The 14,108-nt window shown below is 42.3% G+C and overlaps 1 protein-coding gene across 2 annotated transcripts in view; it reads right to left on the minus strand.

The window, feature by feature from the left end:
* Positions 1–805: 805 nt before the first annotated feature.
* The window catches only part of NMS (neuromedin S), an 84,884-nt gene continuing 71,581 nt past the window's right edge, over positions 806–14,108 (minus strand). The window contains exons 5-10 of one of the 2 annotated variants that reach the window (XM_040425049.1): positions 10,192–10,218; positions 10,073–10,120; positions 8,961–8,996; positions 6,241–6,282; positions 2,483–2,542; positions 806–1,182 (exon numbers count right to left, since the gene is read on the minus strand). In XM_040425049.1, coding sequence (XP_040280983.1) covers positions 2,507–2,542; positions 6,241–6,282; positions 8,961–8,996; positions 10,073–10,120; positions 10,192–10,218 — 189 coding nt within the window. In that variant the 3' untranslated portion in view covers positions 806–1,182; positions 2,483–2,506. The remainder of the gene's footprint in view (positions 1,183–2,482; positions 2,543–6,240; positions 6,283–8,960; positions 8,997–10,072; positions 10,121–10,191; positions 10,219–14,108) is intronic. The other variant, XM_040425050.1, reaches the window with a different exon arrangement.

Consider the following 14,108-nt stretch of genomic DNA (forward strand, 5'->3'; position numbering starts at 1 on the left):
AGGCCATCAGTATCAAATCTCGGACAGCTCCGTTAAAGGGGTTATCCAGTAATGGATAATGATCGGCAGGTGTACGAGTCCCAGCAACCCCGGCCACTCAGGTGGTTCAGGGAGCCGCTGCACTCACCGGAGCTCTAGTGAGCGCAGCCAGTTCCCAGCAGCTCTACATTGTACAGCATCTGTGCTTGGAATTGCAGCCCAGCCCCATCCATTTTAATGGGGCTGAGCTGCAACTAGGCCATGTGACCGATGTACGGGTACATAACATGGCCAAGGAAGAGGCCTTGGATCTCATAGAGTGCCGACCTCTTTTAACAGCTGCCAGTCTGATACTGATGACCTATCTTGAGGATAACCCCTTTAAATCTCTATAAACTCTCCATTTACAAAATACTGGCTGCCATAGTGATGCCATTACATTGATTATGGCACCTGCAGGACTGAGGGATGTTTATAAATGGAACGATTTCAGTAAGGCGACTTTCACACTAGCGTTTTTGTTGGATCAGTCATGGTTCAGCAAAAACACTTCCGTTACTGATAATAGAACCATCTGCATCCGTTATGAACTCCATTGAAAGTCAATGGGGGACGGATCCTTTTTCTATTGTGGCAGAGAAAATGGATCCATCCCCATTGACTTGCATTGTGGGTCATGACGGATCCGTCTTGCTCCGCACCCCATGACGGAAAGCAAACCGCAGCATGCTGTGGTTTGCTCTCCGGTATGAGAACGGAATGGAATGCATTTTGGAGCATTACATTCTTTTCAGTTACATTTTGTCCCCATTAACAATGAATGGGGACAAAACGGAAGCGTTTTTTTCCGGTATTGAGACCCTGTGACGGATCTTAATACCGGAAAATATTAACGCTAGTGTGAAAGCAGCCTAATATTACATGATAGATTTCCAATTCCCTAATGTGATCTTTACATTGGAGCTAGAATTGCATACCAATGCAGATACTATAAAGTAAACAACATTATAACAAATTATATATAATTCACTATAATTGCTTCTGGACATGTTAAAATAAAAACAATGTTTATAAAAATTAATTAAATGTAACACCATGTTAGTAATTATAATTAGCTGTTAAAAATAATGCGTATTTGAGGTTAAGAACACGTTGTAGACAAAAAAATCTTCAGTCAATCCATGCAGGGCCTCCTAGGAAATTCTGTAAAGTAAACAGTGTGATAATGTTACTCTAGGGAATTCCTAAGCAGGTATTTAAAGGGACACTTACAGCAAACATTTTTTATCACATCTTCGCAGATGGATAATTTTGTAGATATTACGGATCATTTACTATGACCCCTCTGCCAGAAACTGCTGTTAAAAAGATGCAAACCACAACTTTTGGAACACTATTGCACCTAAATTTAGGTGCAAGTGGCATCTCTTCAATGCCTTCACCACTTTCTGAAAAGCGGGCGTGGTGTAGGCAGGGGGTTAAAAGCCATAATGATATAAAACAGGTTGCCAACACAGAACCAGTAGTTTTTTGTTGTGATAAAGAAAATTTCATAATGAAGATAAACAGACCCCGACCACCTCCACCAAACTTTACCAGTGGCACTGTGATCTTGGCCTTAAGAGTTCTCCTCATATCTGCCAAGCCTACCAGTTGGTGAGGGTTTTTTTTTATCACTGGGGCTTTATATGTTTGACATACAAGCAGGGGCGTAACAAACGTGGTCGCGGTCTGCAGCCCCGCAAGTGCTTTTAATAGCCAGTCGGGCTCGGGGCCTCTCTGTGCAATTTATTTTTATGCCTACAGTGCAGCCGGCCGGCTGTGCTACCTGCGCAGTGTGCACATTAAATAACCCATACCCACCTACCCATACCCTCTCCGGTGCTGCGCCACCAGCTGTGACAGCACGAGACCCGGTGCTGAGGTCACAGGTCTCACGGCATCACGCGGCACCGCAGAGGGTATGACGGGATTGTACGGACAATTCAGAAAGGGAAGCCCTTGCCGGCCATATGAGGGCAGGCCCACTGGCAGCAAATCCTTCATCATCTTGAAATACATACAGAGAGGGGCAAAATCATGAAATACATACAGAGAGGGGCAAAAAAAATTCATATATACAGAGAGGGGCAAAAAAAATTAAATATATACAGAGGGGCGCAAAATCAGGAAATATATACAGAGAGGAGCAAAACATGAAATATATACAGAGAGGGGCAAAAAATAATAATATATACAGAGAGGGGCAAAATCAGGAAATATATACAGAGAGGGGCAAAAAACACCTACCTCTTCTATTTAATATTGTACTACAACGCATTCAAACCTATAGTGGGGGGGCAATTCAAAGTTTGCCCTGGGGCCCATAGAACTCTAGTTACTCTACTGCATACAAGGAGCGAGAATGGTTTAACATAGGACTGCAGTATCAGACTACACATAGGTCTATTTGCAGTCTGTAACCATGCTGATGAATGTTATGGAACATATGTTTCCGACATACCTTTCAGGAAGTATGGAAGTAGTACTAGTTTTCTGTGGAAACTTTTCTTCCATTTCTAGGCTGTTGAAATACAAGATGAATTTTGTTAGGACATATTACAATATACCTGGATTGTTAGAATGCTAAACCTACATTACATACCCTGCAACAAAACACTTATAGGGTCATTTATTAAGAGTGGCGTTTTAGACGCAGGTCTGAATAACCCTGCGCTGGCGCTTGAAGCGCCTAAGTAGAGGTGCCAGCCTCTAAATAACTTAGGCGCTGGCCATGCGACTTGCTTAAAAGGGTTGTCCAGGTTCAGAGCTGAACCCGGACATACCCTTATTTTCACCCAGGCAGTCCCCCTGAGGCTAGCCTCGGAGCATCGCATGCTCCGATACGCTCCCTTGCCCTGTGCTAGATTGCGCAGGGCATAGGCTCTTTTGTTTATCATAACACACTGCCGGGCGGAAGCTTCTGCCCGGCAGTGTGTTCGGTAACGTCACTGGCTCTGATGGGCAGGCTTTAGAGCTTCCCGAGCCGTTTTACTAGCTAGGGCAGCGCTAAAGCCTGCCCATCAGTGCTGGTGACGTCACCGGGCTTCCTGGCAGCCCCATGGAGAGCCCCAGTAAGACACCGGAACTCCTAAAAATGCCTTTGCCCTGCGCGATTTAGCGCAGGGCAAAGGAGAGCATCGGAGCATGAACTGCTCCGATGCTCCTGTCAGGGGGGCTACCAGGGTGAAAATGGGGATATGTCTGGGTTCAGCTCTTAACCCGGACAACCCCTTTAAGTCTACGCCAGCTCCTTTGCAGGCGTAGATTTGTCATTTTCTTCATCAAAAATAGGCGTAGAAAATTATAAATGAGAGAGGCCGGCCCTCTCTCATGTGTCACCCCCTTTTTCTGCCACCTCGGAAAAGTGGTGTGAGCGGGGAAAAGTTGCAGATTAGGACGAATATCCCTTTTGCGACCGAAACTGCAACAAAAGTGTGCAAAAAAGTGATGTACGTCTTATCATAAATTACCCCCTTACTGTCCAAATGAAAAAAAAAGGATGTGATGGCTTTTTCACAAAACTACACAAAGTTCTTGAAACCATGTTTCTTGGCAAAATAAAATGGAAGAGAGTGTTGCTTTATCTAACAACAGTGAAAACTGAGCTGACAAACAACCTCTTAAAGGGTTTCTATCACTTCGTTTCACCTATTTAGCTTTCAGACACTAGCGATCCGCTAGTGTCTGCTTTATCTAACCATCCTAATATAAGAGCTTATTGTCCTGCCGTTTAGCTAAAAAAATAACTTATATAGATATGCAAATGAGCCTCTAGGTGCTATGGGGGCGTCATTAGCACCTAAAAGCTCCGTCTACCTTAACAAACTGCCGCCGCCCAGCGCGTCCCTCCAGCCCGCCCATCTCCAGCTGAAGCGATCCTCTCCGTGCGCGTCTCTGTTCTGCGCATGCGCAGTGAATGTCTGATCGCTTCCCTGCTCAGACATCTCCACTGCGCCTGCGCCGATGACGTCATAGTGCTCCGAGGAACAGGCGCAGTGGAGATGTCTGAGCAGGGAAGCGATCAGACATTCACTGCGCATGCGCCGAATACGAGGAGCATCGCATTCCGGAGGAGATGGGCGGGCTGGAGGGACGCGCTGGGCGGCGGCAGTTTGTTAAGGTAGACGGAGCCTCTAGGTGCTAATGACGCCCCCATAGCACCTAGAGGCTCATTTGCATATCTATATAAGTTATTTTTTTAGCTAAACGGCAGGACAATAAGCTCTTATATTAGGATGGTTAGATAAAGCAGACACTAGCGGATCGCTAGTGTCTGAAAGCTAAATAGGTGAAACGAAGTGATAGAAACCCTTTAAAGAGATTGTACCAAGTTTGAATGTTACGGTATCCTCTATTCATAGGATAAGGGATAACTAACTGACTGGTGGGGGGTCCGACCACTGGGTCGCCCACCAAAACTCAGAATGGGGGTCCAATGTAGCCATCCCGACAGAGCGTCACGCCGAGCATGCCCCCTGCCACTCTATTCATTCTCTATGGGACTGCTAGAAATAGCCTAGCACTGTACTTTAATAGGGTTGTCACACAGTTGAATATGACTTGGCCTGTAATACAAACATTTTTTAGCTGGTATATTTGAAAAATGTGTCAGTGAGAAGAGTGTGGCAATTCTTACTGGCTGGCCTGCAAGATGATCCAGGTAGTAGGGCCCAGCTGCTGGGCATGTGTGACCACTGGAATAGTCACATTTAGTGGACGCTTTGAGTGGAAATATCTAGATACAGTTGCATATTTTTAAATAACTGCAAATTGTTATGTTTTAAATGATCTAAAAGCAAAATGTAATGTAATAGCTCCCACTTAATTCAATTAAAAGGAATCTGTCACAACTATGGTGTCCTAACTAATGGCATCATAAACTAGGGACAGATCTCTTTAGCAAAATGCTGGCTCACTTTCTTTAATTAACCCAGCTATTTTGCTAAAATCTCGTATTGAACAGCTCCTGCGCATGCCAATGAGTCCCCATATTCATGAGCTCATGGCTCTCTGCGCCCACCTGCTGCTGATTCATAGGGAATAAATTGTCAATCAGAGGCAGGTGGTTAGGGAGAGCCGTGAGGATTTAAAAATAAGGGAAGGCGGAAAAAAACGCAAATTCATTGGTTGTCAGTGGTACCAACCACTAGTTCCCTATTTCACTGTCCCAAACTCACCCTCAGTGGTCGATACCCCCTCACCCCACCGGTTTGTTTTCCTCATTTCCTACACCATGTCCAGCGCATATACTGTCAAGATGCTGGAAGGTGCAGTAACTGGATCGGTAATGCCGTGCCTCAGTAATGAATACAATCTCAGCCACTACTGCAGGTGAGAGGGAGGGGTTCCAGTGAAGGAGGGAGGCATATGGGCTGTAAGGATGAAGTGCAGGGAAGGGAATGAGGAGGGATGTAGATAAAAAAAATAAAAAATCTCCCTGTGACATACAGGGAACGATCAGACCTATCCCTTTCCTTGGCCTTAAAGGGGTTTTGCAAGAATGAGGGGGGAGGGGTTTTGCAAGAATGAGGGGGGAGGGGTTGGCAAACCCCCCATTCTGTGGGACCTGCATAGGAAAGATGAGTTACCTGCTTCCTGGCGCCGGCTCCCCACTACTTCTTCTCCCGGCCTGCAACACTCCTCTGGGCTCCAGAGATGTCAACATCCAGTTTGACATCACCACACCCAGTCACAGGCTCGGTCAGTGTCAGGCTCCCCTTGCAACCATTTATCATGACGCAGGGGGAGCCTGATACCACCACGTCCTGTGATTGGCTGCGGCAATGTCATACTGGATGTTGACATCGCTGGAGACCAGAGGAGTGTCCTTCGTTTTCCCGCAGAATGGGGGGGTTTCCCCATTCTTGCACAACCCCTTTAAACCGAGGAATGGAGTACCAAGGTCAATTGAATAACAGAGAATACAGTTCACTGTGGAATCTAACCACCATAGCAGCCATCCCTGTGTAATTTTTCCAAAGAAAAAAATGCATTACACTGAAATTACTTTTTAAGCGGGAAACCCCTTTAACACTGTGTACTATTTTGCTGTAAACAATTTATTGAACTCCTGCAATTGAAAGAAGACCAATACAATACAATGAGGGCTCTCAGCAGTCATCTCCTGAAAGATTTAACCATGCAGTACACTAACATCACAGCCATATATATGTCATAAACAAGTTATTAGGAAATTCAGAACAAAGGATAATAGCGTACCCTAAAAAGGAAAAAAGGTCTTCCCATGGTGCCGGAGCTATCCTGTAAAATAGAATTGAATATATTCCTCACCATTTTATATTAAATTCATATGTGGAACAGACGAAAATGAGTAGATAAAATTATATGTACAGTACAGACCAAAAGTTTGGACACGCCTTCTCATTCAAAGAGTTTTCTTTATTTTCATGACTATGAAGGCATCAAAACTATGAATTAACACATGTGGAATTATATACATAACAAACAAGTGTGAAACAACTGAAAATATGTCATATTCTAGGTTCTTCAAAGTAGACACCTTTTGCTTTGATTACTGCTTTGCACACTCTTGGCATTCTCTTGATGAGCTTCAAGAGGTAGTCCCCTGAAATGGTCTTCCAACAGTCTTGAAGGAGTTCCCAGAGATGCTTAGCACTTGTTGGCCCTTTTGCCTTCACTCTGCGGTCCAGCTCACCCCAAACCATCTCGATTGGGTTCAGGTCCGGTGACTGTGGAGGCCAGGTCATCTGGCGCAGCACCCCATCACTCTCCTTCATGGTCAAATAGCCCTTACTTTCAAAGTTTTCCCAATTTTTCGGCTGACTGACTGACCTTCATTTCTTAAAGTAATGATGGCCACTCGTTTTTCTTTACTTAGCTGCTTTTTTCTTGCCATAATACAAATTCTAACAGTCTATTCAGTAGGACTATCAGCTGTGTATCCACCTGACTTCTCCTCAACGCCACTGATGGTCCCAACCCCATTTATAAGACAAGAAATTCCACTTATTAAATCTGACAGGACACACCTGTGAAGTGAAAACCATTTCAGGGGACTACCTCTTGAAGCTCATCAAGAGAATGCCAAGACTGTGCAAAGCAGTAATCAAAGCAAAAGGTGGCTACTTTGAAGAACCTAGAATATGACATATTTTCTGTTGTTTCACACTTGTTTGTTATGTATATAATTCCACATGTGTTAATTCATAGTTTTGATGCCTTCATAGTCATGAAAATAAAGAAAACTCTTTGAATGAGAAGGTGTGTCCAAACTTTTGGTCTGTACTGTACATCAACTAGAGAATGAGCCCATTGTAATAAATGTACAAGCTTATAATGTAAAGTAACTAAACACGGATGACTATAGATGAAAATATATTCATATTGAATATTGATGGAATTTGATGGACATATGTCTTCCTTTCAACTATAGTGTATAATTATGTAAATTAAGCGGACTCCTCCACCAGCGAGCAGCAGATTTTCGGGAAGGAACGCTTCCTTCCTGACAATGTGCTGCTGTATCCTCCCATGTAAAGGTACCTTTACTGACTGTTCCTACATAATCTGACAGTGGCAGCACTGATTTTATAGTGTAGGACTGTTCAGGGACATGTTCACAACTGATAAAACCCAATTGGACTGTATTTCAGACTGCTGGCAAATCATTCATAAATGTCTAGCAGGAATAATAGAGCAATGGCACATTATAGAGTCATAAAAACATATGCTCCAGAATATTAATTGCATGAGTAATAAAACATGTCAGGAGAGGTAACAGGTCCTCTATATGTGCACAATAAAGCACCTTGTACTGGAGTCTTCTTGTGGCTAGTACCTAGTTTGTAAATTGGTCAAATAGGAAGTGCAGTTCTTAAAGAATTCTTATTGGCCTAGGTACACTGATGGCGACCCTTTTATAGACCGAGTGCCCAAACTGCAACCCAAAACCCACTCATTTATCACAAAGTGCCAACAAGGCAATGTAACCTGAACACTACAGTCCCATATAGTATATCTTCCATGTACTGCCTACATTCAGCCTGCCTGTGCTGTTCATAGTGCGCCCTGCGCTGATGAATGGTAGGAAAAGTCTAGGGCATATTGGTACACCATAGACTTTTTCCAGGGTGCGGGTGCCCACAGAAAGGGCTCTGAGTGCCGCCTCTGGCACCCGTGCCATAGGTTCGCCACCAATGGCCTAGGGTATTATGCGATAAGGTCGTAGTGCTCATTGGATATAAGAAGTTCTGGGTGTCAGACCCCTACTGATGAGATTCTGATTACCTAGCTTAAGGATGTTACTCCTGGAAAACCACTTTGAAGGTGTTGTCCACGATTTACTATTTCATACAATTCGACCCCACCCCACATGACCTGTGAGGGAAACTATACATATCTACTCCCTATCGCTTGGTTCTGGCTCTGTGGCTCTCAGGCTATCTTCACTGCACTTCAGGTCCATCCATGTAAACTTCCCCCACGGATGGGGTCACGTATGACACTGCAACCAATGACTGGCCTCTTCACTGCACTTTGTCCTTATATGTAAGCTCCTGCATGGATGGGGTCATATGCACTGCCTCAGCCAATGACTGGTCTCGGCTGTGATGTGTCCCCAAGTACCACATGACCCAGCAGTGATATGCTGCTTGGAGACACGTCACAGCTGAGGCTAGTCATTTGCTGCAGTGGAACATTTGACCCTGTCCATGCAGGAAATTTATATGCAGGGCTCAGAAGTGTAGTAAAGATAGCTTGGATTATCGAGCTGGATACATGGCGGGCAGTGTGCAAGCATAGTTCCCTTCAAAGGTACGTCTGGTTGGGGGAAAGAATTAGAAAAAAAATTGAATTGTGAACAATCCCCTTAAGACAAGCAGTCTTGTGCACATTTTCTGTTAAACAAAGTCGCATAGGTTCTGTCCACCTGTAACGCTTAGAAAAGCAAAGCTTACCTTTTTTGTAAACTCTTCTGTAGATATATGCGATTCCTGCCAAAGTGACCATAGTCAGTGTGATATATTAGATTTTTACCCATAAAGCTAATACTTTATAATTCTGTTTCAAAAACCACGTGTTGGGCTCTATTCACACTGCTGTAAATCTGCAAAATATAGGGCATGCTTTGGAATTGAAAACCTGCAGCAATGTGATGTGGATTTTTGTATTTACCAACCAAATAGTATAATTATCGTTACTATATTTAAATCAAATTTATCGATATACCTGTATAACATTTGTCAGTTATTTAGGAGTTTGCCATATGCATCGTTGGGAACCTGTATTAGACTCTCAATGCACCATAACGTACTATTGATGCTGACACATAAGAGATAACAGAAATTGATATACTGTAGATGGATTTAACTGCAGGATGTGTTGAGTAGAATAGATATATAATGGTATCATTCGATTTATTCTATGCTATAGTCATTTTTTTCCATTTGCGTCACTATACTAATATTACTCATATTACTTATTTTCATGTTGATCCAATTCTCTATATCTTTTTCTTTGATGGTCCACATCACATGGCAAAAAAACCAAATTGTTCTTGATTACTGTAAATGGTAGTCTCAGACAGCTCCAATTCTGACTCTATCTTAAAGAGGTATTCCCATCACAGACAGACAATATGCCGCCTCTCAGCGTGCGCGGCCGTGCTGCCCCCCCCCCCCCCATTATAGTGAATGGGGACGGAGCACACGTGAACTAGTGGCAGGACGGATACGACAGGCTGCTCACCCGCCGGAACAGCCTGCCGGAGTCTCCTGCCGCTAGTGTGAAACTCACCTAATATGGAATTTACTGGTGTGAGTGACAATAATCTCTGTACAGCACTGCCTAATATGTTAGTGCTATATAAACGAATACAATAAATGATAAAACAACAGCCAGAGAAACTTCTTTATCTTACGTATGAAATCAGATTCATGTGGAGTAGGGCCACATGTATCTCTGTGGGCTGTAAAAAGTATAATATGTGCATGAGCCGTAAAGGAGTATTTTTACTGTACTAGTTAGTCATCATTGTGCATTTTACATGGATTAAATTGAATTTACCTACCCCAGTTTTAAAGGCAGGATCCTGTGCTCTGGAGTAGTGAAACAGAAACTATAGAAAAGAGTACATTGTAAAAAAGAGCATAAACGATATAGTAAATAGTGGAGCATTTTAATACTTACCCTTTTGTATATTTCTTGTTTATTCTCCTAGAAAGGAACAGATTCATCAGAAAAAGAGGTTCAGTTTACTAAAATAAATGCACAGTTGCATTTCAGCATGGTGGCTCAGGGGTTAGTACTGTGTCTAAGGTACATACTATTCCTAACATGCTAATAGGTACAGTTTTGAAAGCTGCATTAAAATTCACAGGAGCATTTCCTTGAGGCCATATATTTTCATCGGAGCACAAAATTGCTTCAATACAGACATGGCGGTAAAGACCACTCGAGGTACCACTCAATACAGAAGCCGACTTCAGATTGCTGTTTTAAAATATTTTTACAGTTGTGGAAAACCCCTTTATATTTAATATACAAGATTGTGAACAGCAGCTGAGTTTTGACATGGACATTGGGATTTGATACAGTGGGGTGGATTAAATAATCCTGTTTAAAATGTAAAACACTTAGTTTAAAAATGCTCCAAATTTATCACATTGGCTGATGCCGGATGATAATTTTTAGTGTATGACTAGATATTTTTGTCAGACTTTACGGTTGGCTTACTTGAGGCCAAATTTTTGGCCCAAATTTGGCACATGTAACCCACTTCAATTGTCTTTTCATACAAGTTTTCAGAATAAACTGTGATATGTGTATACATGAGTAATAGCACTATGACCAGACCATTATGGGAATTCAAACTGGAATATTTTTGCAGTCTTCTCCTTTGCATGCTACATCTCTGAATTGAGTTCTCAGTTGTCCCTAAGTTAAGGCTCATGCACACCACCGTATGCCCTCCGAGACATACGGTCCATGAGCGGGCCATATGTCCCGGAGTGACATACATGGTGCGCACGGGAGCGCACAGCATCATAGGTTACTATGATACTGTGCGCATCGGGCCACCCGCGGGGCTATTGTCCTGCACTCATATGATCTTATGAGTGCAGGACAATAGTCCAGCGGGCGGCCCGATGCGCACAGTATCATAGTAACCTATGACGCTGTGCGCACCATGTATGCCACTCCGGGACATATGGCCCGCTCATGGACCGTATGTCTCGGAGGGCATACGGTCATGTGCATGAGCCCTTAGTTTGTAGATACTAGCTGCTCCACATGGAAACAGTAGATTCTGCTTCCTTTCTTTCACTCACTGAGGATCAGCATATATGATATTATAGAGACATTATAGAGAGGTGCTGATCAGTATGAATGTGAAGAAAGCACGTGGGCTGAGATATAACGATTACTGTTAGCTGCTGAATCATGTTTGTCTGCTCTCTTCTCTCTGTACTTCCTCTCCTCCTTCTCACATCTCCCATCTCCCATCTCCATAGACTTCTATAGGATGGTGTAATAGGATTATTGCCAATTATAATAGAAAAGGTCACATAAAAATGGCGCGCACCAAAAAGTCACATGGTTAAATCCCAAAGTTTATTAATATTCAAAACATGATCACAAAGTTAAAAAACATTAAAAACAATTACACAGGAAATTTACGGCAAAAATAATTGAGAAGCCCCGCACAGACAAAAAGCTGACAAAAACTACTGATAGAGAAATCACTAAAGTGACCAATGCATATAAAGTGGAAGTGAAGCCTATAAGTGCAACAGCTCTATATGACATCAATAATGTCAAGTGTTGTAAACCTGAAAAAATACAACAACATGTGCAAACATTAGTGCTGCAAAAATTAATATACAAATATCCAAGTTAGGCCTCATGCACACGACCGTTGTTGTGTTCCGTTCCGCAAAATGGGGTTCCGTTGTTCCGTGATCCGTTTTTGTTTCCGTGTGTCTTCCTTTATTTTTGGAGGATCACCAGACATGAAGGAAAGTTAAAAAAAGTCTAAGTCAAGTTTGCCATGCAAATGATAAGAAAAAAACTGACGCGGATGACAATCTTGTGTGCCTCCGCGTTTTTTCACGGTCCCATTGACTTGAATGGGTCCGCGAACCATTTTCCGTGAAAAAAATAGGACAGGTTATATTTTTTTTACAGACTGGAACCACGGATCACGGACGCGGATGACAAACGGTGCATTAGCCGAGTTTTCAACGGACCCATTGAAAGTCAATCGGTCCACAGAAAATCACGAAAAACCGAACAACAGACACAGAACAGAACAACGGTCGTGTGCATGAGGCCTTAGCCATACAGTACCAATTGATACCAGTCTCATCAGTCGGTTAGAGTGGAAGGAACAAAGCCCCACATGTATCGCTGCTGCCTGCGGCTTCGTTAGGAGTAAAGATACACAAGATCATGGAGGTATAAGTAGGACTACATGGAAACAGTGTCAGTCTGATCACAGTGTGATTGCGCAATACATATTAAAACGAGGCTTGAGCATCTAATGCTAAAAACAAATTATTTTCATGAATCAACAAATTATAAATAATGCGCATGCGCAGAAGTGCTGCCATTCCTACAAGAGACACATATTCAGAATGAAGCTTGAATAGGCAATCAAGAGAATACAGCGCATGAGCAAAAACGTTGCATTGGTTGCCAAGGCATTAGTCATACAACAATGGGCACAAGCGCATTTATTAAATAATAAACAAGGTGATACATCAGTCCAACTCTATTATGTGCAAGTGCATTTATCAAGATACTGAAATAATTGAAGATGGTCGTCCATATGAAGCAATATTTTGCACTAATATTCTCATATCTAACCATACTATGCGCAAGCGCATCTACAGCCATAAGTACAATGTTGCGCTCAAGTATGCTCAAATCACACTAATTCATATGACGGCCCTTACATATTATCAGAACAGAGTACATAAATGCTGCCTTAATAAAACACATGGGAATATGAACCTATCCAAACTGAAAGTATTTATGTATAATTCCCATCAATAAATAATATATAAAGTTTATGAAAATTTTATATTACAAAATTTTACAAGCACAATGCCCAAATGACTCAAAGCCATTATATTTTCATGCGTCCGACTGACAAGTCCACTATGGATATACAATTACATCAATCATATTGTAAATAACAAAAATAATAACAAAAATATGAGTCATGACTAGAGAGAGACGTTCCTTGAAATACCCCAGATGATGTAGAATGGAGGCCACTTTCTCAAAATAACTAAGTTCATGAGTTATCCAAGGTGGCACTACACCCAGACTAGGGAGCACCAGGTTCACCATTAAAGGATCATCTAAACTCAAGGCCTCATATTGACCCCTTGCGGACACAACAATTTTTCACCTAAAGGACCAAGCTATTTTTTGAAAATCTGATGTGTCACTTTAGGTGGTGATAATTTTGGAATGCTTTTACTTATCCAGGCCATTCTGAGGTTGTTTTCTCATGACATATAAGGGGAGATATTTTTTGGATACAGCAGGGGCCCACCTGTCAGTGACTGCCCGTTGTCTGCCCGGTCATCTTGACTTACTAGTACTTCATGGGTCTCCTAGGGACTAATGTAGATCAAACAAGATACTAGTGTCTCCAATCATCATGACTTGCTGGAGGCTGATATTCTACAAAGTACAAAAATCTCCAAAAAGTGTCACTTGCTGGTGACAGGTGTAACAAATATAAAGAGGCTGATGCTAGAACTGATATTCCAGATAGATGCCATTATTTGAGAATGATGTCTCCATCTATGAAATTTCACAATTTGGGACACCTTACTAGTTGAGGACACAATTTGGCTAAACAGGTACTCAAATTGTGGTTTCATGATATGAGTGCAAAAACTCGAGCTTGTGAAACCTACAAATCAAAACACATTTGGGCATTGTGCTTGTAAAATATTTTGTAATATATTGTTTTCATATACTTTATATATTATTTATTGACAGGAATTATACAATAGTGTTGGACTGATGTATCACCTTGTTTGTTATTTAATAAAGGCGCTTGCGCCCATTTTTTTTTGACTACTGCC

Source organism: Bufo bufo, chromosome 3 (genome assembly GCF_905171765.1).
Source record: "Bufo bufo chromosome 3, aBufBuf1.1, whole genome shotgun sequence".
NCBI lineage: Eukaryota > Metazoa > Chordata > Amphibia > Anura > Bufonidae > Bufo > Bufo bufo.